Source organism: Lemur catta, chromosome 11 (genome assembly GCF_020740605.2).
Source record: "Lemur catta isolate mLemCat1 chromosome 11, mLemCat1.pri, whole genome shotgun sequence".
NCBI lineage: Eukaryota > Metazoa > Chordata > Mammalia > Primates > Lemuridae > Lemur > Lemur catta.
In genome coordinates, this window is record NC_059138.1 from 8,326,775 (window position 1) to 8,354,312 (window position 27,538).

The 27,538-nt window shown below is 37.2% G+C and overlaps 1 protein-coding gene across 2 annotated transcripts in view; it reads right to left on the bottom strand.

The window, feature by feature from the left end:
- Positions 1-25,676, bottom strand: part of CNTNAP2 (contactin associated protein 2) — a 1,715,168-nt gene extending 1,689,492 nt beyond the window's left edge. Inside the window, exon 1 of one of the 2 annotated variants that reach the window (XM_045565113.1) lies at positions 25,481-25,676. In XM_045565113.1, the coding sequence (XP_045421069.1) occupies positions 25,481-25,577 (97 nt within the window). In that variant the 5' untranslated portion in view covers positions 25,578-25,676. The remainder of the gene's footprint in view (positions 1-25,480) is intronic. The other variant, XM_045565114.1, reaches the window with a different exon arrangement.
- Between the last annotated feature and the right edge of the window lie 1,862 nt (positions 25,677-27,538).

Sequence of the window (27,538 nt, forward strand, 5' to 3'; positions counted from 1 at the left end):
CAAAGAAGAGATCTGGAAGAGACAGAGGTTTGAGTACATCAGGAACTGACTGATCTATTTTGTCAAGGAATTCACTACTATTGTCACTTTTCCTTTGCCAAATCCCCCCTTGATATTTTTTCCTTTTCCACATATGATGGAGGACAATTGTGTCTGCATCTTGAGTCATTGAACAGGAAGGAGTCTCTGCCATCAATCCTGGCATTGCACAAGAACCCTACTACGTCTTTATCTACCCTTGAAAACACAGGGCAATGTCTCATTTTCTCTTTTCTAGTTCATCTGTTGTAGTAAATTGTCTACAAGATGGAATTTTTGAAAATGGGGTTTTCTTCAGCAATAGTAAAGGCAAAATCTATTTAGTCATAGTCTGAGACAAAGAAGCCAGTCAACCAGATGAAAAAGTGGAGGGGAAACAGACACGAACATGTTACATCTGACAGTCAGACTCCTGCAGCTGCATAGACGTTCCAACAGGGGGCTTTGGCTGGGGGCTAGAGGGAACAGGAATTCTAGATGCTTACAACCAGCTATGAATTATGTGTTAGCTTTATATACAGATAATGAAAAGAGAACTGACATTTATTAAATATTAATACCTCCAACATTATGCCATTTACTGTACTATGTACTTTACATATGCCATTCCAATTTCTTCTTCACAGTATATTCAACCAGGTATTATCTTCCAAGTTAATTTACAATGGAAAAAAACTATGTTCATGGATATTAAACACACTTTTATTTCCACACACTTCTTAAATAAAGTCCCTTAGTTGAATTTGGGGCTGTCTTATACAAAGATCTATTACATTTGTACAACAAATGAATATTTTAAAAATAACTGACAGACTGAATGAAGGAGTGAGTACACTGATTAAAAAAAATTATAAACTCAAATGCCACTAACAGAAATTTTGAATAACATTAGTCAGAAACACAGGAAAAACTCAAAAGTACGCAGAGTTTTGTTAAAATGGAAGTTTAATGCATTTTTTAACACAAATAGGTCTTCCATAATCTTTCTTAATGGTTTTCAGAAGTCTTTTTTGAGTCAACAGTCAAAAGAGCCTTCTGACATTAATAGGAAAAAGCAGCAAAGCACAGTGTTCTTAAGCCATGTTAGATCCACAGATCTGATTGGTCATTGAGATAAGAATTAAATTAGTATACGAACAATTCCTGACTGACAGTAAGTAGTTCAATTTAGGATTTTGACTTTACAATGGTATGAAAGCAATATGCATTCTGTAGAAACTACACTTTAAATTTTGAATTTTAATGTGTTCCTGGGGTAGAGCTATGAATTATGAGACTCTCTGGCATGCGGGGCGGCAGCACTGGGCCAAAGCTCCCAGTCAGCCATGCAATCAGGAGGGTCAACAACCAATACCCACTACCTTGGACTATCCAGACGATGCTGCCCAGTTGTAGGCGAAGGTTAAGTGTTCAGAGCACACTTAAGGTGGGCTAGGCTAAGTTATGATGTTCAGTGGGTTAGGTGTAGTCAATGCATTTTCAATTTAAGGTGACTTTTCAATTTATAATCTGTTTATAGGGACATAACCCCATCATAAATCCAGGGACATCTGTACTTAATAAATGCCACATTCCTATGTACTCTGTTATTTTACATTGTGTTCAGGTCAAGAAGGCATAGAATACATATGCCATTTACAAATGTGTTTTTTTGTTATGTCATTTTGACGAAGTGAGTTTTATTAATAAAGAAATTTCAACTACATGAGCAACAGATTTCCCGTTATAGACTAAATAAAAATGTACTGCACATACACACAAACATACACGTTTTCAGAAGAGATACTGAGGATTACCTGTGTTATGAAGCACATTGTTTATTAGCCAAACTGAAAATGGAACCCAAGCCATATCCAAAGGTTATATTTCTTACTCATATACTAAAATATTCTGAATATATGTGAGCAATATGAAAAATATGTTTGTATTTTTCAATATGTAAGCTCATTTCATGATCATTCATCCCTTACAAATTTAATAGCATAAAAAGATAACTTGTATGAAAGCTGCATAGTAACACATGATTAAAAGTAATAACAACAAAATTATCAATACCAAAAGTCAAGGGATTAAAAAAATACAAGATGAAAGCATGCATAAATGGACCTAAAACATTTATGATGAGCCTTCAGGATTTCTGTATTCTTTAGACCTTCCATGTCATTTTAATATACAATGCATAAAGTACATTATATTTTTTTAAAGTTAAAAAAATGCCATTCTATTTCTTCATAGAATTCTCAGAAGAAACATGCTAAAATGACAATGTGACATTGGTTATCAATTTATAGCTAAAGTTTTACAGTTTTAGAGCTTGAGAATGTTTTCCCTCTTTAGATATTTTTCTTACATTATACTACATATCTGGCTTTAGCTTCATTTACAAAAGCAAAATTTAACTGAAAATAATTAAAGCATAATTTGAAAAAAATTAAAAATAAAAACCAAACCCCGTTATAAAGATTGCTTAATATTCTGCTCACTAAGAAATAACTAGATAATCTTTCAATAAATTTTTAATTGATTCTATATTAAGTTTAATGTGATCTTTTCTCACTTAAATTTTACTTTTAAAATAAAAACATTTCTGTTAAAAGGCTACATTTAAATCGCAATTTTATTTAAAGTTGTTTAATTTAAATTGTAATTAAATGTTACATTTTACAAAAGTAACTTTGGTCCTATCTTTTGGCAAAGTATTAAGGTTGTGGAACACAAAATTATCTTTTTAGTCAAAAAATATTCTTCTATGAGTGTTTCCATGAGATTAGAGGCTTTGCATTAACAAAATCACACATGTATTTTCTTATTTCTTTGGCTTTTAATGATAATTTTAAATGACCTTTATTCACATTTTAATAGTATAATCAAGAGGCTCACATTCTTCTTTCAATTACTAAGTATCTTTTTTATGTGTAGCAGAAGAGGCAAAAGAGAAAAAGATGCCAAACACATTTCAAAAGAAGCAAATATTTCACTTTGCTCTTAAACACAGGTGAAACATTCCTATTTTTGTGTGACAGATAAGCAGGTATTTAAGAAATATATTACCCTTTCCAGAAGCCTATACTATGGCCTAAAGAAATTTTAAATTATGCTCTCAGAACAATTTTAGGATTAAAAAATATTCACTCTATGATTCACTTGTTAGTCTTAAGAAAAAACAAAGTTTCAGAGCAAATCAAAATACAAAATTCATATTGCAGCTTATAGAAGTATATTAGTTCTGTTTTTATAAGGCTTGATAAAGGATGCTTCATGGTGTAAACCCAAAGAAAAGTTAGAAAATACCTAACACAGGTGAATAACTGGGTAGTTAATATGTTAATAGGCCACACGAGCTTGTATCTAATATTTTCCTCATTTCTATGTGTAATTGTTTTTTTATAGTTATCACTCATAAGTGCCTTCATGAGGAATAGCCATGCACAGTATTTTTATCATAAATCACAAAACTTGGTGCTAAAACATACCATCTGCTCATTGTGCTGGGATTCATATAAATTCACCACGAACGGTAACACTGCTATTTTGATATTTCAAAGCAGGCCACAGCTTTGTAAAGCAACATGTGCGTATACCCAACAACAGAAATCAAATTTCTGGATATTGAATGAGAGGGCTGGCCTAGAGCCTAAAGAAATGTGAATCTCTTAATTGCCTTTACCTGCTCCCAAGTTTACAAAACTAGCACACTAGTATGTTATTAAAGTTCTTAGGAAGCCCCACCTGTTACAGAACCAAATCAAGCAACAAACCAAACAACTCTGAATTTCTATAGGATCAAATCCCTTGGCAGAGCTGTAAGGGAAATTGAATTTCATACGCAACAGGTTTCTTAGGCCAAACTAAGATGACTGCCACAGTGTCTTTTCCAGCCCAGACCCCTTGGTTAGCTGGCCTTCCAGGGAGGAATGAGTAGTCAGCACAGTTACCTAACCAAGGTGTCGTCTCCTGTGTGAAGCCAGGTGATCGTGCTTTCCCAAGGCATGTTGCCACTATTGTTCAGAGCCATACATAAGCGCTTGCCATGTTCTCGGCCATGCTTTTTGCCGCTTCTGTATCCTCCACTCCCCCCACCCACCCCCGACAATAAAGAGCATGTCTCACCTGCCTGCTGCCACTCGCCTTTTCTTCCAGCTCCCAAAGCCTGCGCTGGAGCACACGCCAACCAGAGCATCCTCCTCACACTTGGCTAGTCGGTACGATCCGGACGGGTAAGTGTCCTCTCCACCCCAGCAGGGGAGGACATATGACCTCCTACGTGCTTGTGGCAGCCAGTAGCAACAGTCCTCATGTGCGCCCCTGCCACGGGGTGGGAGCAGGTAAAATGTACGCCTGCTGCCCTCCAGAAGGCCTTGGAGGAGTCACTGCAGCCTAGGGAGCGAGCAGCGGCTGGTCAGGTGGGCTGGCCCTTCCTTACAGGGACTATAAGGACACCCTGCGGCGAGAAGCCCAGGTAAGGGAGTTACAAAAGATAGAGGAAAATTTGGAAGCCGGCCTGCAGGCGTTGGAGCAAGAGTTAAGGAGTGCTCCGACCTTGGACGCTGAAGAAACTGCAAGGATGCAGGAGACTGAGGGGCCGCCTGGTGGTAAAACAGAGAATGGAGCACGCACAGCGCACGGCCTGGGTCGGGGGGGGGGGGGGGGGGGTGGGGCGCTGCAAGGCGCATTACTCCTACTCTGCCCACAGGCCCGCGGAGCTGCAGGGCTCGGGGAAACAGTGCACACAGGGTCCTGGGGACACTGTGCCTGCCTGGTTGTTGCATTTATGGGATGAAGTGACGCACAGCGTCCTGTGATCCCCAAGGGAGGTGCAGCAATTGGCCTCCATGACTATACATTCTTCCCTGAGGCAGAGGCTACAGACAAGTGGTCGCCACTCCTTGCTTGAATGGCTTATGGCTGCTGCCTGCATGGTATGGGATGACGCCAGAGAACTACCCAAAACCGTGAGAAGGGGACTTCATACACGGACTTAATGCAGATTCGTCTGGAGTTGGGAATGCGCCAGGCCATTTTTGCAGCAGATAACTGGCGGGCCGATGAGGAGCGCTTCACTACACGCATGCGCGACCTTATCTTAGCCACAGCTCCCCCCACTCGTTCCGCTCGCTCGCAGCTGTGCTCATTCCCTGTGTGGGGAAGCGGTCGCATGAGGTCACCACTGCCATGGCGACTCTGGGAGATGCCGCAGAAGCGATGAGTACCTATGCCACAAGGACCCAAAAAGGGCTTACGAGCTCAGGGCCCGCTTCAGAAGAAGGCAGTACAAAGGGGTCCAGAAGATGTCTCAAACCCAGATGTGGCTAGACCTCCTACTAGCAGGAGTTGCTAAGGAGAAGCTAGATAAACAGCCTCATGAGGTCTTGCTGGCTCTGTGGAATCAGCCTGTCCCCCACCAGGGATTCGTGAAAGCACCCAACACGCGAGGAGCTGAGACTCCCGCCAAAGAGACCCATAATGTGCGGCTGCAAGATTTTACGGTTGAAACCTCCCTCTTTGATGTAGACTAGGGGTTAGGTCAAGGCACCCTGTTAGAGAGGACCCCAGATGACTGGAGGCCACATGTGGAACTTGCCATTCATTGGCCCCCTACGAATGTGCAGTGGGTTTTGGCCTTGGTGGACACTGAAGCTGACTAATCAGGGAGCTTTCCCTAATCTATGGAAACCCTGAGCCGTTTTCCGGACAGACAGCCTTGTAGATGGCTATGGTGGGCAAACTGTCGAAAGTTAAACAAGTGACTATTCCATTGGGGGTACAGTGTTTGGCCACTAGGCCACACACTGTGTATGTGTCCCCTATACAGGAATATATTCTGGGTGTTGACATTTTGCGTGGCTTAACCCTAACCACCTCCGTGGGTGAGTTCTGCCTCCAAGTTAGCGTTGTGAAGCTGGTAGTGCATGGCCACCCCATCACCCACTGTAAGTTCTGCCCACACCTGGTTGTGTGGTACGCACCTGACAGTATTGTTTGCCCAGGGGGCACAAAGAAATTTCACAAACCATACTGCAGCTGGAAAAGGCCGGCATGGTATGCCCTGCTCAGAGTCCATTCAACTCTTCTGTTTGGCCAGTTAAGAAACCATATGGAACTTGAGGAATGGCAGTAGACTACTGGGAGCTGAATAAAGTGACTGCCCACTGCATGCCGTGGTGCCATCTATACTGGATCTGATGGATCAACTGACTTTGGTGCTTGGACAGTACCACCATGGAGTGGACCTGGCCAAAGCCTTTTTCTCCATAGACATAGCTATGGACAGTCAAGACCAGTTTGCCTGCATGTGGGAAGGATGACAGTGCACATTTGTGGTGTCACGACAAGGTTACCTCCACAGCCCAACCATATATGGCTTGGTGGCACAGGATTTGGCCATGTGGTGTGAGCCATCCTCAGTGTTTCTGTTTCATGATATTGATGATACAATGGTAACCTCTGGTTTCCTTATAGATCTAGAAGAAGACACCGCCAGTCCTCAAACATCATTGGAACAATGGGGTTGGGCAGTGAAAGACTCCAAGGTCCAGGGACCTGGCTTGTCGGTCAAATTCTTGGATATTGTCTGATCAGGGTAGACAAAAGCAATCCCTGAGGCAGTTATAGATAAGATTCAAGCCTTCCCCTGACCCACTACAGTGATACAGTTACAAGTGTTTGTGGCGCTTTGGGGTATTGGTGTATATTTATTCCCCACTTAGCCCAACTGTTGCAGCCATTGCATTCATTGTGTAAAAAGGGGGCACAGTGAGACTAGTCTCTGCAGACAGAGGCCTCCTTATGGCAGCCAAGAGGGCTGTTGCACAGGCCCAGATGCTACAAGTAGTAGATGGCTCACAGCCGTTTGACCTCAATGTGACAGTTGACTCAAGCAGGACGGGCTGGGGTTTGTGGCAATCCATGGCTCACAGCCGTTTGACTTCAATGTGACAGTTGACTCAAGCAGGATGGGCTGGGGTTTGTGGCAATCCCAGTGGGTCCCTATTGGGTTTTGGTCCCAGACTTAGAAGGGCCCCCAGGAACTCTATTCCTTGGTGGAAAATCAGCAGGCGACTGTGTATGCTGCCCTTCAGGCCTGTGAAGCTATAACTGAGCATCCTAAAGTGCTAGTGTGCACCACATACCCCATAGCAGGATGGGTGAGGTCATGGATAACCAGCCCATGACCAGGGGTAGCCCAGACACCCACTCTGGTGAAGCGGGGAGCTTACGTGGAACAATGAGCAGAATTCAGCTCCAGCCCTTTGACTGCAGAGTTGCGGACAGTAGTACTGGGTCCTGTTGAATTTGTGTCTGATGCTGACCCTCAGCCCACAGTAACACCTAGGGAAGAGAGCCTGTACCTTGAAGGACAAGGCCCCCGTCCAGTGGAGGCATGGTATACGGAAGGATCCAGTCACGGCCCCTTAGCCAAATGGACAGCAGTGGCTGTCTGGCTGGATCGTGATGAAATTTGGTTTGAAAGAGGGTAGGGAAAGAGCAGCCAAGGGGCTGAATTGTGTGCTGTGTGGATTGTAGTTGTACACAAGCCATCCCCTTTGCATGTCTCCACTAATAACTGAGCCACGTTTAAGGACCTCACTGTCAGCACCTACATGAAAAGCCAAAGGTTGGCTCCTAGGGCACCGCCCGGTATGGGTGGCCTTATCTTCCCACTCGTTTGGTGAAAAGGTGCACTCAAGGTGCACGTGGGGATGGCCATATATCCTGGGGAAGGTCCTCCCCACCTTTACCAAGAAACCACATAATTGGAATGCCGTGTTCTCCTGCTGGCACCGGCTGAAACTGACTCCATGGTGATTCCACCTGGCAGCTATCTTTTCGCCTGGTGGTGGAGCCATTAAGGTAGAAATAAAAGTGAATGCCCTAGTGGAACATACTGCTTGGTCCCTGAATCAAACCAGGGAGGACTTGACCCTCCTGCTGGGTGAAGTCACCAAAATAAGGAAAGTGGTTTTGCAAAACCACATGGCCCTTGATCTTTGTACTGCAGCGCAAGGGGACACATGTACTGTCATACACACTGAATGTTGTGTATATAAACCTGATCACCAGGAGGGTATCTCCTCTCCATTGAACGAAGTTGATGGTGAGGTATAGGCCATCCAACAGTTAACTGGAGACCCACTACAGCAATGATGGGAACGTCTCTTGTCCTCCTGGTGTTGGATCCTTTTAGTGTTAGGAGCTACTGGCTGTGGTCTGGTGATACTGTATTGTTCCCTGTATTGTTCTTGTGGACTCTGTGCCCAAGGGTCGTCCCTATGGGCCTTTGTGTTGGCTCCTATTACCTAGGGAGTGGAATGTAAGGGAAACTGCATTTGTGTAGGCAACAGGTTTCTTAGGCCAAACTAAGATACTGCCACTGTGTTTTTTCTGGCCCAGCCCCTCCCCCCCTTATCTGGTCTTCCGGGGATGCCTGACAGCATATTCATGTAACCAAGGTGTTATCTCTTGTGTGAAGCCATGTCATCGCGCTTTCCGATGGCATGTTGCCACTACTGTTCAGAGCCATATAGAATGGCTCTCCATGTTCTCACCCATGCTTTTTGCCACCACTGTACCCTCCTTCCCCCTGGCCCAACAATAAAGAGCATGTCTCACCTGCCTGCTGCCACTCACCTTTTCTTCCAATTCCTAAAGCCTGTGGAGCACTTGCTAGCCACAGAGCATCCTCCTCACAAGAGCACAGCATGAACTTTCTCATGACCACTCTGGGAGCCCCACTGAACCACACCCATTGCCCATAAATGCTGAAATATCTAGAGCAAGTGTACATTCCTGCCTCTTCTGTCCTGACTGCCTCACCTCCACTAGCTCTTGACATTTAAAGCCTCTTGATGATAACATAAGATACGAAACATGTTAATAGTAAAGTTTTGCAGTCCTTTATGAGTCTACTTTAATAGGAAAGACTAACCCTGATTGTCTTTTTTAAACCCAAATATCACCATATTGGCATAAATGCCAGGGAATTTATGGAAGGATAACAAGACTATTGGCAGTGATCTATCATGTTCCATGCAGTAATTTCTCATTGTATAAATGTAACAATCACACTCAGTTACTATTAAGAAGCATATAGAGTACACTAATCAATTCACTCACTTATTAGACATTTTTTTGCATATACTTGTACATGTTCATAAATATGTTTATAGATAGAAATAATAGAAATAATACAATTTTATGTTAGTAAATGAGTGTTTTATAAACATGACATCATACTATATGGCTTGGAGATATTTGAATATCGGTAAGCCTAATGTTTTCATAATGATATCATAATAAAAAAGGAATGTAAACACATTTTTTATCAAATATGAAGAAAGAGTATTTTGGTAATTGAGATTAAGTTGACTTTGGGGAAATTTTACCAGTATTAACATAGAGAGGCAAGCATTGTTTCTTCATTTGTTTTTATATTTCATTATAATGGCTGTTTTTTTAAAGGAATATTTCTAATATATTGTCAAATCCATACCTATTTTATTATTATAGGGTTATTTAGCATATGTCTAGGAAGCTGTATGTTCTGGAACAAGTTACCTCAGTTTCTAAGATTGAGTTTTCCTAAATTGTATTATATAATGCCAATAAGCCTCATTAATTGAGCACTTGTAAGGCAATGTATTAAGTACTTTACATGCATAATATTATTTAAACTTTAGAATTAACCTTGAAACTCTATTCCAAAGCTCTGCTTAGATATAAAAGCAAGACTGAGGTTTAGAAGAGGCTCTTGTTCAATATGTTCTAAGACTTGAAAGCCTAGGAGACCAGAATCATAGATTTTTAAAACTGGAATGCATTTTAGAGATAATCTAGTAGTTCAATTCTCTAATGTTATAACTGCAGAAACTAACACTTAGAGAGATTAAACAAATTTTCCAAGAGTAGCCTACTAGTTAGTGGAATATCTACATCTTTGTGCATGTTTATTTCTCCCTACCCACTATTACTCTTTCTATTTATACCCAAAATGTTTAATAATGTGGTATTATGATTATAGCTTTTCAATTTTATTTTTTAAAGCATGCTTCTTTATTTTAAAATAAGTGAAAAATTTGTTATGATATCTTTCATTTTAGATTCTAAGTTTGAGATCTTGCTACTCTATGTGTGGTCCATGGGTCAGTCTCAGCATTAGCATTCTGTGGCAGCTTCTTAGAAATGTTACATTATAGGTTCCACTCCAGACCTACTGAATCAGTGTCTGTCAGGAAGTTCACATTGCATATTAACGTACGAGAAGTGATGCTCTATAAAGTTCCTACTTCTTATACACTCATTTCCACCATGCCAGCTCCAGTAATGGCCAATGCTATTACTCAGTGCCAACAGACATCCACGTATGAGCTCTTCTTGGCCTATGCACTAAGTAAACTGATAATCTTAGAGAACATGCTTTATCAAAGACTATCATCTCAGATATAGATTGCATTCTGAGAAATGGATATAGATTATCTCATGGGTTAGTTATAGATAATGTAATCATCTAGCACTAGCAGGTAATTACCTTATGCCAAGTTTGATGATGACTGAGCCTTTGATTTATGTTGCAAAGTTAAGCTGCAAAGATGATGAAAGTTAAAACCTATATGGTAAATTCTATATTATTCTCTGTTTGAAGTGGTAATATTCAAGTTCTGAAACAACCTTCTTATAACACTCTATTTCTCAAAAGCAAACAAGTGGCATACCCAGGTAGTCTCATTGTAATAAGAATCTAAGGTACATTTTACAACAATCCTTGGACTTTCTAGCACTTTATAAATAAATACATTGCTAATAAAACTATGTGAGATGATGGACATGTTAATTTGCTTGATTACAGTAATCACTTCACTACGTATACATCTATCAAAGCATCATGTTATACACCTTCAATTTATACAATTAAAAAACGTTAAATAAGAGAAAAACATAAACTTCATTCACTATCCCAAAGTATGTAGCAATTCAAATAATTGAAATCTTACTAAAATAAGAAAATTTCTGAAAGAATAGAACACAGTAATGCCAAAGGGATATGCTTAAGAATACGAGGTTTACTATAATACATTTACTTACATTAAAAAAGAACTACCAATATCTTGTAATTATTGGTTTATAGTAATAGTATCAAAAATTTTATGTGAAAGTATGTTAAAATTATATACAATACTATTTACTTTCTTTAAAGTCAGCTATAAGCAATATACTTCAAAGAAAATTTTATTTAGGAAATTGCCTCTTAAAAATGCTTGCTGTTTCAATAACGTACATACATATTAAATGGTCAAACTTATTTCTCTCCTTAGCAAAATTCTCTAAGCTAAATATAATTGAATTATTGTAAATGTTAGTTTTGACATTTCTAAATGAACCTGGAACTATCTCTCATGTTGACAACATCATCCACAAACAAAATAATTATTTTAAGAAGGCAACAAATGAGTTATTTAATATTAAATTTAGACAATACATATTGACTATGATATAATTATAAAAATTATAACTTTTTGTAAATCACAGAAATGCAAATATAACTATATACTAAAGCACTTAAAAGCTCATTTAACAGTGTCTGTCATTTCTTAACTACTAAAAATTAGACATTATTGAAAGATATTTTGGAATTACTATTGTTTAATTGTCCTGAATTTAATTTGGATGTAAATATGTTTTGTGTCAATGTGTTAAATAACAAATTTGAAATGAAAATGCAGCATTTAACTTCCTTATGCCTAATATCCAAGTGTTTGATGAGAAAGAAAAAAAGATTATGATATTTTTTCTTATTGCTAATTTTTAGTGTTTGAGAATAACTAGACCAGTGTTTTTTCTCTCACTAGTGTAAACATTTTCTTTGCCATCACCTTAACTGTCTTCCTGGTTGATGGGAATAGTAAGGAAGAGGAGTGAACAAGGAATAAAACTAGAGCAAAGTAAACTGCAAGAGGCACTTGGGAGTTATTTTAAATTTTGCAGAGGTAGAACCCAGAGTGCAAAGCTTCTTCATTCTCTCCCTCATTGTTTTTCCATAAATAAAATTTTGATTTCTCCACTCTTTACTAAAAAGAATGGTCAAAAATTGAGGAGGGGAAGAAACAAATGTTTTCCAAGTTGGTTAACTATATCCTAACTTTATTTCCAGGAATTTTCAAATTGTGAAGATAAATATCTGGTACATATATTTTATCAGTTTCGGACAGAAGATGATAAAGTCATCTGGACCAACTTATGCCAGCTGCAAGGCAGGTCCGTCCAAGGGTCTGATAGATGAGTCTAGGAGTTCTGCCTAAGCCCCAGGAAACAGAATGACAAGAATTCACTATGACCTATTAATAGGACTTTAGACTGTATCTCAGAATATAATTTTCCAGTGACCAACTTTCATCATCACTTTTTATGATCCTATCATTTCTAATTCATGCCTTCATTATCTATGTAGCAAAAGGTAATTGTTAATTTTGCCTAGGCCTTTGAAAAAAATCATATAGCTTTCATTACTTATAAAGTTGCTTATTATAAACTTTTAATTATAAATGTTTTCTACCTTCCTAGAGATTATAAAATACTCAGGACACAGACCCTGTCTCCAAAGCTTTTGTAATTTCCAGAGTTTGCCACAGTGACCTATTTTTAATAGTCACTCAAATGTTTTATTTAAAAATGAAAAAAATTTCCATAAATTATTAAGGCCAAACTTCCAAAAGTCCTGGACATTGATTTTCAGGTACTTAAAATAATGGCCACTGTTTGATTCCCAGCCTTCTAATTATTTAGAGAGTGAAATACAAAACTAAAAAACAAATGTCAAATTTCTTTTTATACTGTTCATCACACTTCAGAAAGCAATCTTTATATCCTATACATAAGGCCGACAAGTTACGGTAAAATGTTTATGTTTTTAAATATGTTCCTCATGCTCACAAGCTCTCAAATTTGCAAATGTCATTTTTCAGAAAGATTCATGAGTAAGGTAATTGAATACCTGTTACACTGTAAAATACGCTCTATGAAACCTATCGACAGATCAGCTGTTTTGCACTGTCTTAATAATCTTATTACACTTTATAACATTTGAGTATACTTTTTTATTGACTCTAATGAACTAACATCTTTTTCTATAGAATATAGCAATATCATATATATTGTTGAATTTCTATTTGTTGATAAACTATTAAGCAGTATCCTTTACTCTTTTAAAGATTGCTTTTCATTATACATTTCACAAAAGACTCATTTGAAAGCCACCAATTATTTCCTCATCAAAGTGACGTCCAAACCTAGTCAATGCTGGAATTGCTTAGTTTTCCTCTTTTTCTTGGAACATTCTTCCCCTGATGTTTGCTTTCCTTGTTCCTTCTTGCCCTTTAGGTTCTAGCTAAAATGTCATCATGGAGAGGATTTCCTTAATCACCCACTGATAAACTTACCTCTCAGCACTGGCTGGGAGGATTTAATAATTATAATGTCTACTTTATCACACCTAATCAATAAAAAGGAACTTTGAGGTAACTTACTAAGATCAACTATTACAAAATAGACAGTTAAAATAATTTTGAAATTAAGAAACCATAAATAGGATCTGTGACTTAGTAGAAGCATATTATTAAATGACAATTCTTTTTTACTAAAATACTGAAAACTGAATGTGTTATGTGGAAACTGATAAAGTGGATAATAAACAAAATAATGGGAAAATAGTTTTAGCTTCAAGCCTAGATCATTAATCTTTCCAAAACATGCTGCTGTTCAATGCATGTTCCTGTGTCGTGCCCCTTAACTATTTCTTAGGCAACTGTTGTCACAGGACAGCTCCAGGAAGCCAGCGCTTCAGTCACTAGCCTGATTTGTCTTTGGCTCTACCATTTGTGCCTTTGCCATTTGAAAATTCAATATGTGGAAACAAACACAGTATGAGAGTTGCTCTAAATACTGTAATTATAGATGTATAAACAAGCAGCACATCTAAAAGCCTTTTTTAAAAAGGCCCTACCGATGCCAAATTGATAGAAGAAACCATGTTATTTCTATTTGCAATATTCTGCAATCTCTCCTTGAAAGTTGTTACATTACTCTGATTTTGCCAGCTATAATCAAAAAATGTGCAGTAATAACACATTTTAAATTCCAAAAATTTATATTTGGGGTGATTATATAGTCTTTGTAAAACTAAAATGGTTCAGATTATTGTGTACAATGACTATGTAACATTAGTCTTCATGATATGAAGACTACTCAAATGGCAGCAATATTTTCCTAATATACTTTGGACAAAGATCAGATAGCAAGTTCAAATTCAAGAATATATTTCACACTGAGCAAATAGGTGTGAACTATCCTTTAACATAACCATAGTAGCCCCATTACTTTGGAAAGACCCTCCTCTGAAATACTTATCTGTTCCATTTTTGGTTTTGACTCATACAGTCATGTTAGTTTTAAAGTAGGTTTTTTTTATATTAATAATTTGAGGATTAGTTACAGACAAACTTTGTTGTAAATAATGTTATAGTAAAATTGTAATACTTCTGATTACAATATTTTTAGCTATAAAAACACAACTGAAATTTTTACTTGTTACTACAACAAAGCTATATATAGAGGCACAATTTATATGCAGAACTAACCCATTTCGATTCAATTCAATTTGATTTCCAAGTGTATTTATTTAACAGTGCCTGTGTACCTAGAACTGTTATAGGTAGTTGGTAGGATATAAGTCAACAAAAATCACAGTCTTTTATCTTAAGGAATGTATTAACCTTTGAGTTATTTGTCAGCTATCTATAAAAATAGTAGTGACTAAGTATTAAAGGCATATTTAATTATACCCTGTTTTCAAACAGTTTGTGGCAGTAGAATATTGGGTAAATATTAAATTTTTATTGCCTTAAAAGCCCAGCTAGAACTACTGGCTGGAATTTGTGGGAGTGTAAATTTTGTATCTGTGTAACGGAGAACTTTGCAAAAGTCAGAACTATATAAAAATGAAACTAGTGAGCTTTAAAATTTTTGAGCATCCTTATGCTTTGAGTTTTCCAGCAGAGAGGTAACTGACTAATTTTATGTAATGAATGCTATGCAACCAGCACAGTGCCTAGTGTGATAAAAGATGTTTACTGAAGTCTAGTTCCTTTGATAAACCATGCCCTCATATCTATTAATATAAGAAAAAAATGGAGGCTCTCCCCAGGCAAACTGAAGACTAACAGAAAAGGCAGTAATTTATGTTTTTAGTAGGCATGCCTGTGGGAATCATTTTGAAAAATATAAAATTTAAAACAGGCTTTGCTAGGCTGGCTGGCTTTGAAATGGTTGAGAGGTAGTATGTACAAAGTGGCAAATGTAAGGATGAAGAGAATTAGTTCAAAATATAAACAAATAGAATATAAGTGCACATTCTTTGTACTTATCAAATTATATTTTTATTACATTAAAAATGGAACTGGAATTCATTGACATTTCATAACAACTTTCACAGTATCAACTCATCTGCCAGATTATTACACACTAAATATATATAATTATCAAGTTTCTCTGCAACTGCCTCTGTCATTTACAAGATTTGTTGACATCTGAAGCACTCTATTTAAAGTACCCGTTAGACACAATAATTATTTTTTTGGCACCTGTCATTAATTTGCATGATAACAGACAATTTTTAGAAACAATGTGTTCTGCAAAGGGCAGTCATGCTTGGGTTTTAAGGTGTGTGAACAACTATGTGGCTTAAAGAAACCACAGAAAATGCTTCTAGATAGAGTCCTGTTGGAAAAGGGTTGGGGAAGCTGTAAGCTTTCATACCATCATTTCATATTTCCCCTGAAATGACAGGTTCATCCTTATAAACTAAGACAAATATCTGTTATATCCTTTCAACATATATTGCTTGTCTTCTCTCTATTGTCAATATTTTGGGGTAATATCTCACTCCAATATCAGATAAGAGGAAGTGACTTGCATTATTTGTCATCACTCTATTCCTTGTAAGTCCTGAAAGCAAAGAATTTGCTTATGATGTCTTAGTATTTCACCTGTAATTACAACAAACTGCCACAGGGAGGTGGTGGTATCTCAGTCTGCTCCAAAATTCTGACCCTTAGAACATAAATGAGTTTCCCCCAAATCAGCATAGATCCAACAGAAAAAGGCATTTCCAAAGGAGGAAACAAAATGCAAGAAGGCATAAGAGAAGTGTGATTAGATAGTATGTTGAGTGGAGAAACTGCAAGGATTTCAGTGTGCTTGGTTAGATTATAGGCTGTAAATAGTGGGTTGGAGGGGAGAGTAAAGAAAGGGACAGGGAAGAACCAGAGAAGTTGAGTGTAATAACAAGATTTGTGTTTTGGAAAAGTATTTTTGGCATAGATATCGATGATAAGCTAGAGGGGAAAGATTAGAAACAGGAGGCATGCCAGGAGGCTACTAAATTAATGCCTGGAGGGAAATGCTGAAAATCTTAACGGCAGCAGCGGTGATGGGAATGAAGAGTAGAAAATGGACACAAGAGATATTTACGCATTAGGATTGGCAAATATTTTAAAGACAATTATTTTCTCACTGCCATTAAAGCAAAAGAAGAGATTTTCCTCTCAAAAAGCAAAGCTTTATGGATTAGATGTTACGTGAAATGAATACTCAAAACTGTGCTTATAGATTAAACAATTATCAACTTTTAACTTTAGTAATGGCAATAATATTTACAGTTTTGGATACAGACTGCAAAGTTTCCCAAGAACTGATTTTAAAAACAGCTTTTATTCCTACCAAAGCATTTTAACAAATATTTTATATAGATTTAACTTAATGTTTTCACCACTTGACTACTAAATGTAATCTAGTAGTACTTAAATGATAAAATGACATTGTAAACATCCTTTATTTTGAAAAGAAAGAACACAAATGGCATCTTATATATTATTATTTAATGCTCTCACCATTCAAATAATTGTATTCCTCTCTTTATGTAGAATACATTTCTTCCTGTTTACCAAATTAATATTTAAGTCACCCAAATATATAACGATGTGATTAAGCAATAAGTAAACAAAAGGATAGAAACATTATGCCAATAGTTTTTTCCCTTATATACAAGTAGTCAAATCTTAAAATGGTCCCTAGATGCAAGCTGAAACTTGGCATTAGTTACACGACTTGAACAATGAGATACTACTTCACTCTTAGCCACCGGCACCATGGTTACAAGCATAGTCTCTCTGGATAGGTCATACTGGTGGCCTGGACAAGTTCTCTGAATGTCTCTGTTTTCTCATTTGCAAACTGAAGCATTGCAGTAAGAATTAAATGACTTAGTTCACATCAAGAGTAGTGACTGACCTAAAGTCAACACTTAAAAAATATTAGCTATTTACAGAATACTGGCAAAAAAATTTTAAAGTATAATAATATCTATCGCTGTCTGGTGTTCTGGAAAAGGGCACTCATTAACTGATGCTAAAAATGTAAACTGTAAATTTGTGGAACTCAATCAGGCAACATTTGTTAAAGAAAAATTCACATCCTCTTTGATCAATCATCCTGTTTTTGGCATTGGTTCCACAAAAATAAACCCATAAGTATCTAGAATATCTGAATAAGGCTGTTTAATTTTGCATTCTTAATAGCAGAAGTAATGTAAATACCCAATTATGGCACATTCGTATCTTTGACACAGTACTTCCTTCATCAACTGACACAATAACATGGCTATTATTAATTCCATACTACGGACAGTCAAAACCCACAATGAACTATGGTGGCATATGCTTTAAACCAGTCATAACTAATAACTTAAATGCTTATGTTAAAGTGTTTGAATAAAACCCACTTATACTACAGAAGGGCATGAGGCATGATGAAATTTTATTCTTGGAAATTTCATTAATACTATTAAAAATGTTTTCTATGAGGTAGGCATACTTTTTTAAACATATTCTTTTCATATGAGAACATTAATCAAATGATTTAAATAACGATGAGTATATTCTCAGTTGGCTGAAAAACTGCTGGTGATAATACTATATATAACATGAATAAAAAAGTGAAATTTTCTTTTATAGACCACATCTGATTGGATTACATATGGCTGTTTTCCACATTGTGTGGAGGAGAATTCTATGGCCATATTCCAATTCACTGAGAAAGATACTGTTACGAATTAGTAACATTTGCATTGATGGTAGCATCAAACTCACTGTATTATTGTTGCTATGGGTACATAAGGAGAAAAAAATAATATTTAAATCATGTGTTCTCTGATCAGTTTACATTTAAAAATATTAACCTAGCATATTCATTTAATCATCTAAAATTGATATTCATATTTTATTTTCCAAATATATTATTTTTTTATTTGAACCAAAAAGGTTTCAAATACATTATGTAAAAATGTAAATTTCAAATTAGAATTTATTAACAATTAATTTAATGCATAATATGCCATTGTCTAATGTGTAATTGATAACTTTTAAACAAATAAGACCCCTAAAATATGCTATAATTTTGCTATGTGACATAATTAGGCTGAAATTTTTCCATGTAGTTCTTCTATTTAGGAATTTTTGTCCAATATCTGAAAAAGTTATATAAAAGTAGACACTCTATACTTACAATGTTACTTAATAATTTGATTCCCATTATGTAAGAGGTGACTGCCTAGTAAAATGAGTTAACAGAGTGATACAATTTAATCTACATTATGTTTTATGTTCAAAATAAACACCAGTCGCTATGATATACAAGTGACAATGAGCACATTTAATTTTAAGAGAATATTCTTAGAGATATTATTTTATTTGGTAAATCATGGTATTTCATCAGTTAATAGGCTGTTCCATTAATTCAGAGTGTATGTATTTACTTTTTCCATGTGTTACTTTCATATAACATAATATTGTAATTGAATGGAATAGCCAACATCATAACAGTACTTCATAGAAAATTATGAGTCAGGGAAAAATTTTCCATTTTACATAGTATTTCAACATGATATCTAATGCATAGAGGTGAGCAAATCCTTACTGAATTTAATTAAACTTTATATGCCTTGCTTCCATCTTAGATGCATCACACCACACAGATTTAGTGAATCAGACAGTATGTATGTAGGTCACACTTCTATTGCCTGCTGTTTTCTATGATTCACATTCCCAGATCACCATCCCAGTGCAGATGAAGAAGGGGGTGAATGTATTAGAAAAGGCAAGAAAAACTTACATATGTTTGGGATAATTTTTCTTGGTAAAGTATTCTCAGGAACTAATTTTGCCTCTTTCCTAAACATGAACACACTAAAACATATATCACTATTTATGTTCATGAGGGTATTTCAAGCAAACTTAAATCATAGGGAAAACGTAGAATATGGTCCCCAGGAGGTCTTCTGTATTTTTTCCACACTTTTACGGTATAACAAAAATATGTTATCTTCAGCAAGCAAACTCAGAGCCAGCAACTACATCTTTATTTCCAGATTTCCTACTATCAGGGGAGGTTTTAAAATCTGCAGTGTTATAAAAAATCAGTTACTTCAAGCTGTTATTATGAATAGTCTATCCCCAAAATGAACTAAATAAGAGTTTAACAAGATCTTTTTCAAAATATACAATTGAGGAAACGATCAACTTTGTATTCTCAGTGATGACTTTTTTAAAAAAAAATTTTATAATTGACTTAAACCATCTAACTCTTCATGTTTGTCAGAAGGAACATGAAGTAACAACTATTTAAGACATGCAGAGTTTACCAGGTGCTTACATGGATAGGATGAAAATGAACCTGTACTCATTAAAGTTTGCAAACAAGATACCTTTAAAATAGTAATATATTGACCACAGATAAAGAAATCATATTCCAAGTATCCCCCTGAAAGAAATACCACTAGTAGGACCATGCAGAAATGTGAATGAATGCATGAACAAATGAATAGGAAGGCTTGTAGGCCAGAGTTAGGATATGGCCAATTCTCTAACTCAACATCAGAGGGAAAAAAATGTCTTGTTCATTATCGGTGTCTAAATCATGCCAAATTCTTTCATATTCATTTAGTTCAATCCCAAATAATCTTATTATTGACAATTTCAATATATTTGGGGTTTTCAGGGAGAACAGTAAATGCCACTCCCTTCTCTAAGTTCTAGATTAGAAAAGATAAAGAACAAATATCACCCTTTATATAATCATTGCTGATATGAAGGAACAAGGTAAATGTGTGGCAATGATGAGATTCATTAACCTTAATTCTAAAATGAAACCGCTGTAGGAAGAACCAAACATCATCATGTTCTTCATACTATCACTGTTATTGCACAGACAAAGCCTACTTGCATACATCGTTCAGCAGAATCTATGCCTTCTGCAGGCAGCCTGGAAGGAGGAAGCAGGGACTGAGCTATGCAAATCTAGGTCCCCATGGCAAAGTCACCTAACAGAAAAGCCACTCTACCTACTATGGGATGGAATGAGTGAACTGTAGACATAAACAGTAAGAGTGTTACAAGTAGAGTTTCCTCCACAGAAAAGAAACTGTTAGGATGGAGAAAGAGGTAGCACCTCTACATCCCAACATCTTTCACCAGTCAGAACTAAAACACACAAATTTTATAGATCCCAGGAGATGAGAAAATCAAGTGCTTTATCTGATCACTTCATTAAAAGTATTCTTTTTAAAGTTTCCATTTGGAAAAGTTAAAGGCTGAATAAGATCATTTCATCATTTTTCTTATATACTAAAATGGCAAAAATAAAAATAATTTACTATATTAGCCCAATATTAGATTGCAGAAATATACGTTATTTTTCTGAGAGCTACTTAGCTTAAAATATGTATCTCTCTAGAGACACTGATAGCATCTAATTTCAGGTACTGATATAAATATAGAATTGACTTTACTTCACGTAAGACTAGTTTTGAGGTTTAAATTATTATATACTCTGTTTAACTTTGCAAGTAGCAAAAATGAAAAAGTAAAGCACTTCTCGAATCAGAACTAGATATGGGAAAATCTTCAAAGTACATGTTTTATTTATTCATCCCATTGACATCCACATTATACAGGTAACTTACATGAGTTGGATCTTCATATGGTTAATATTTTTGAGAAAATCAACTACATTTGAATTAAGAATTTCTGAGCCTAGAATTTCTCCTTATTCTGTATACCATTTATAACAAGTTAAAAACATCTAATTTTTAGAAAGAGAAGACAAGGATAGGCACATCACATTTTTTTTTTCATCTTTCAATCATAAAAAGATACATTGGACAAAAAGACTTCTTAGTTCACTTTAAAAGATTCATTAAGTTTTTCTCTAGAAGAATTTACTAATTATGACAAATGAATTAAAATCTCAGAGAAATTATAGAACTTGAGCGTTCTTGCCACTTAGAATAGAAAAAAAAAGCCCATATATAGTCATGCATTTCTGAACAATGGGGATGTTCTGAGAAATTCATCCTTAGGCGATTTTTTTCACTGTGCTAACATCATAGCACTTACATAAACCCCAATGGTATAGCCTACTACTCACCTAGGCTACATGGTATGGTCTATCGGTCCTAGGCTAAAAACCTGGACAGCATGTTTTTATATTGAATATTTTAAACAATCGTAACACAATGGTGAGTTTTTGTGTATCTAAACATATCTAAATATAGAAAAGGAACAGTAAAGATACCATACAAAAGATGAAAAACATATACATCTGCAGATGACAGCTATATTATAATCTTATGCAAGCACTGTCATATATGCGGTCATTATTGACTAAAACATCATGGTGTGATGCATGACTGTATTAGAAATGTTAAGTTTTAAAAGATAATGCACATCAAACAACTTTGATGTCACCTAAAAATGTTATTATATTGTATGTTTATAAATGTGTAAAGGTTAATAAAAACCTAAATTAAATTTGTGGATTCATTTTTTTACCCAATTTTGTCATAGATTCATGGTGAAAAAGTAAAATTTAACCAAAGATTCTAATTTCCTGAATATCAGTGCCTATAAGAAAACCGGGATTATATATTTGTTTCCAAGGAGTTAAAGATAATTTTATTATTAGTGTGAATTAACTAAATAATGTACTATCCTTTATCAACCAATGAATTTTCTTGGCCTAAAACTCTTTTAAAATTTAAATTCCTTTTATTAAGACAAACTCATTACTATGTTCCAGGTCAATATAAACAAGTAGCATTTGCTTTTATATTCATTTATGTATTTAAATTTTAAAAGATACCATTTGTGGGGAGGTATATAAATTGAGGAGAGAAAAAATAAATCAATGTACTATTATTTGATATTGTTGCATTTGTTACTTGAAATAATTGCACAGGAAAAGACCTAACTATAAACTTGTAAACAAGTTAAAATTCTTGAATGACATGTTAGAAAATATACAAATATACATGTTTACATATAAATATTTAATGTACATGCTATATTAACTGTATGTATCTATGTATTTACAACATGTATTTAAAGAATTTTACCAAATATATGTGTATACATACATATATATACACATAGGTATATATACATATATTCATGTATATATGTACATATGTGTAAAATTATATTTGTTAGAAAGTATTTGAATCTATGGAAAACACATTTCCCATATGTGGCTGTCACTGATATTATAGGTTAATGGCTATAAAAATACTGTAAATTGGCTTCTATCAGAGAACACTTATTTAAGCTAAAATTTAATAAACTTTAAAAATCAAATTGATTAAATGCTAGCTTAAATTCCTCATCATTTAGATCTGCACTCCCAGGGTCTTTCTAACATGTTCAAATAAATGCAACTCCTTAAGAATAAAAGATTCTCTTTAAACTTCCCACGTGTCCTATGTGCATACATTTATAAGAGGGAAAGGTACATGATTCCATCAGCTCAGCAGCAGCTCATTTTCACTATCTGTAAAGAAATTAGATTATATTTTTACTTAATCATAGAGATGAACATCCTTAAAGCATTCTACTTGTGTGAAACATAGTATTAACAGCTTTTATGTACATTTTAACAGAGGAAAAGAAATAATCCATAAGCAAATACATATTCAAAATGGAGTTGTTATGAAATGAAAAGTATTAACAGTATCTTCTAAAAATGTCCATCATATTGAAAAGTTATTTGGGAACTGAAAGTTTAGCATAGCCATCACATTTTAAAAATGTGTACTAAATAAAAACGTTACTTTTAGATTTTCATGCTACTTTTTGTCTTGTGATGACCTCTCCTGGTTGAGTTGTTCATTATCTTAGATTCACACAGTTTTCATTTTTTTCTCCTTTGAATGTTTTTAGTATCAAGAGTAATAACTATCATAGTCCTCTTCAGAGTTATATATGATGTAAATAAAATTTTCATTAAGCATAAAAATACAGTAGAAATTTAAAATACTGAATGCATGAAGCTCATTCTAATCAGTAAAGGCCAATATTATTTGTATTATTTAATTCACTTTCAGGATATAGGGCAACTTTGCACCTTGTTCACACAGTTCAAATTCAAATGAAATAAAAGGCCATCTTAGTTAAGCCATTAAACATTCTTAAACAATGAAGAATAAGAGCTAAATAAATCAATACTAATAATCAAACATAACTATTAACTATTTTTAAAGGTAATGGTTTCTATGTTCTTCTATATAACTAAATTCTAAATAAGTAGTAAAAACTCAGAAAATATTTCTGAAATAACAACTTTTCCATTCTTAAAGTATATTAACCCAATAACTGCCTGCGTGTCATTCTTGACACATGGTGAATGTTTCAGATTGACCCATTACAATTAAAGTGTACAAAAAATGAAACACAGAACCCAAGGAAAACCCTGGATAAGAGGACCTTCAATCAGTGAATATAATAAATTTAACTTATAATGAGTTAAGTTTCCAGGAAAAGTGGCAGCAAGTTCTATATAACTAGACCTTGAAATGGAAACTGAAATTTCATGAGAATAGTTACGTAAGGATACAGTTACATATTTGTGTAAATATCAATATCAAGCATTATAATTTCACAATTTCTGTTTGAATTTATAAAATTGATATAAAATATTGACAATACATAACTTTTTTGAGCTTTAATCTGTTATAAAAGAACTATAATTTTTTCAAGTTCATTACTAACTTTGATTGCCATTTAGGTATATCCCTATCTTTAAACATTTGCAATAAAAGAAAACCTAATACTGTACTTGGGAAAATATGTCAAAACAATAATACTAGTTCATCATATGATATCATTATGTAGTAGATGCTTTGCCACAACTTAAGTCCTTTTTCAATGTTATTCTTATTGATATTTGCACACCCTATTAACATATAGCCAAAGATGCATTAATACATCCCTAAACCTTATAAACAAAGAAAGAACTACCTCATATATGTGAATTCTGGAAAATTCTAAACTTTTTTTTCCCTAAATGGAAAGCACTCCTTTTTAAACTCTGAGATCTCCATGATAATTTTTTACCAACTTACTTCCACATTCTCAGAAGCAAGAATGTGCTTATGAATCTTACCCTAAGATTCCTACGGGCAGTCTTCCTAGTGATTTAACTCTTTCTGCTCCAAAGGAGCAATCCTGAATTTCCTCTCTGGATGTACAGTGTATGCCTCTAAAGCAATGCCGAAAATGGGCCGGAATCTTCCATTTCTTTCCAAATCTCATAAAATCATGAGCAATCTTTTTTTTTTTAAAGCTAGTTAAAACACACAGATATGCATATTGAACAGCATCATTTTCCTGAAAAGTCTGTTAAGAAGTCTGTTCGCTATAACATTAATGATGCTTTTCACTGACTGTCCCAAGTCCTGAACTGCAGGAGTCATATCCATTCCATCAAACTATCAAAGAATTAAAGTAATTTCAGATACAACATTGCACTCGCTTTTAATAAGCAAGTATTAAACAGGCATTAACTTTTTAAGGGGACTGGGAAGGTTAAAAGAGAATCTTTAGGTGCCCAAACTGTTCAAAACATGCTCCTCTTTTTATCCTCAACCCCGTGCTCGTTAAATTAAAACCATAAATAAAAAATAAGAAACTTATTTTTTCCCAAGGTCTTCACTTTTCTTTCCCTGACCTACCTAAGAAAAATGCAATGAACTCTCTCTGCACAAACAACTCCCAAGAAGCGGCCACCTACGCTAATCACTCTAACCAAGCTGTTGCCAGCCAATCTCCAAGACCAGGAACAACTTTCCAGAACCATCACCACCGTCAAAACCCTCTCTCCCAAACCAGGAGCGCTGGGTTCGGAGTTTCTCTGCTGCAGTGGCTGCAAGTGTGCGACCACGGAGACACACGCAAATCAGGGGGCGAGACCTGCGAGCGCACCCCAGAGTTGACACCCCGGTTTCGAACATCAATGCGGCACTGAAGCTGCTCCAGCGCAGCGCAGGCCGGCGGGGAGGACTACTTACGGGACGGGGAGGGGGCCGTCCAGGCTCTGCAGAGGAAGCTGCTGACAACCCAGAGCGAAAGCGCTGCCCCGCAGCCGGCGCGCGGAGCCGCCACCATCCTTCGCCTCCCGGCCCGCGGTCCTCCGGAGGCTCGCTGCGGAGGCGCAGTCCGGCTCTCCGTGGGGTTCTCGAAGGGAAAGGGGCTGTCCTCAAATCCGAGAGAAAGCCAAGCCCCTCCCGCTTCCTCTTCTCCCCTCACCCCGCTCCAGGCTCCAGTTTTCCTGGGCTTGGAGCAGCAGGGCAGTCTCAGCCCTCGTTTTCCCTCCGTGCGGGTCTCGCCTCCTGCTCCGCGAGCCAGGGTAGTGCCAGGGGGTGGAAGGGGTGGGCAGAAATTCAAACCAAGAAGGGAAAGGAGGGGGGAGAGGGGAGGGGACGGACACCTACCCCGCCCTCTCCTTCTCGGGGGGGGGGAAATCAGGAAAGGACAGGGAGGGGGGACCCAGAGGAGCGCAGGCTGCAGAAGCGAGAGGGAGAGCGACGGGGACGGTGCTGCTGCCGCCGCCACTGCGGGCGAGCGCTCCCTCCGCCACTGGGCAGCGTGACTCGCAGAGGGTTCCAATCGCCTGGCGGCTCACATGCGGAGACTGCGCGGGCAGCGCACGCCCGGCCTCAGCGCGGCCGCTCCCGGCGGCGGAGCGCACGCAGCAGCCGCGGAGGGCAGGACTCGGGGCCGCCGCCGCCGCCGCCAGCGCCCGCAGACCGGCGCGATGAGCCAGGCGGAGGGCAGCCCTCCCCGCGCTTCCCTCCTCCGTCCGCTCCTCGGCTCCTCCTCCTCCTCCTCCTCCTTACCGTCCCCCTCTGGCTGTCAGAACCCTTCTGCCCTGCCCTCGCCTCGTTTGGAAGCAAACGGGAGAAGGAACGGACGGGCCCGGGTCCACCAGCCGGGGCGGGGGCCGGGGAGGCGGGCGCGCGCCTCTCCCGGGGCGCGAGGTGGTGCTGTCCGCGGTGCTGAAGTTGGGGATTCGGATTCGCTGTGTAATCCCGGAACCCTGCTCCGACCCTGGCTGCCCCCCACCCAGCTGCAGGGAGGAGAAGCCCCTCGCTAGGATGCTTTCTCTTTCCCTTCTCGCCTCCCCTTCAAACAGAGATGGTACAGGCTCCCGGAGCTCCGGTCCCCCGGGAACCACAATCAGGCGTCCGACAGGCAGGTCTTCCGAGTGGTCCTAACACCAAGTGACGGAGCTAAACACCCCCCCGACCGACCGGAGCAGCAAGGGAGGACTGCAGACGCTGCTAATGCAGATGTTTTCAATATGTAATTAATTCATACTCATAAATATGCTCACGTACACCATACACACGCTGCTGCCAGGAAAACTACATCCAGGCAAACAACACACAAACAGACACAAACACAAAACTGAAATAAATAAGCAGGCATATGGATAACTACTTCAAGGTACCTGAGGCATTGCAAGTACTAAGAATTAAGAAAGTCTAGGGAGACCTAGATTTTCTTCTCATATTTAGATAATTTCAATAATAAATCTCAAGCTCTTCTCCCCAGCTCACATCTCTTCACACTCTACCCTCCATATGGTTTCCTTGCATCCAGTCTACTTAAAGTATTTGGGTTCTTACATCTCTGCAAAACCAATCTTTTCACTGGCTTTATGGACACAGTTAAGAATTATCAATCATCTAAATATCTAATGATGTTTAGGGAGGACTAAGTAGGAGTAACCATGTCTTTCAATGTTATGCAATGAATATGCATTTGCCTTTCAAGATAAATAAATTTTTTAGGGAGACTTGCCTACTCCTGGAATAGACTCTGAATTTTTAGTGTTATAGTTAGGTCTTAGAAAGGTCTACTGTAAACAGCACTGTGTGTTCACTGCATAATTAGTATGGTGTTAACGGGCCTGATTCAGCATTCTTTATTTGAGATTTGTTTCTTATTGATTTAAAAGGATGCTTTGTCCTAGTAAGAACTGCAGATTGGGTACAATCTGGAGAATGAAGAAAGACACAGATGACTAACAGGGGGAAAACTAAATCTTCATGCTATACAATATT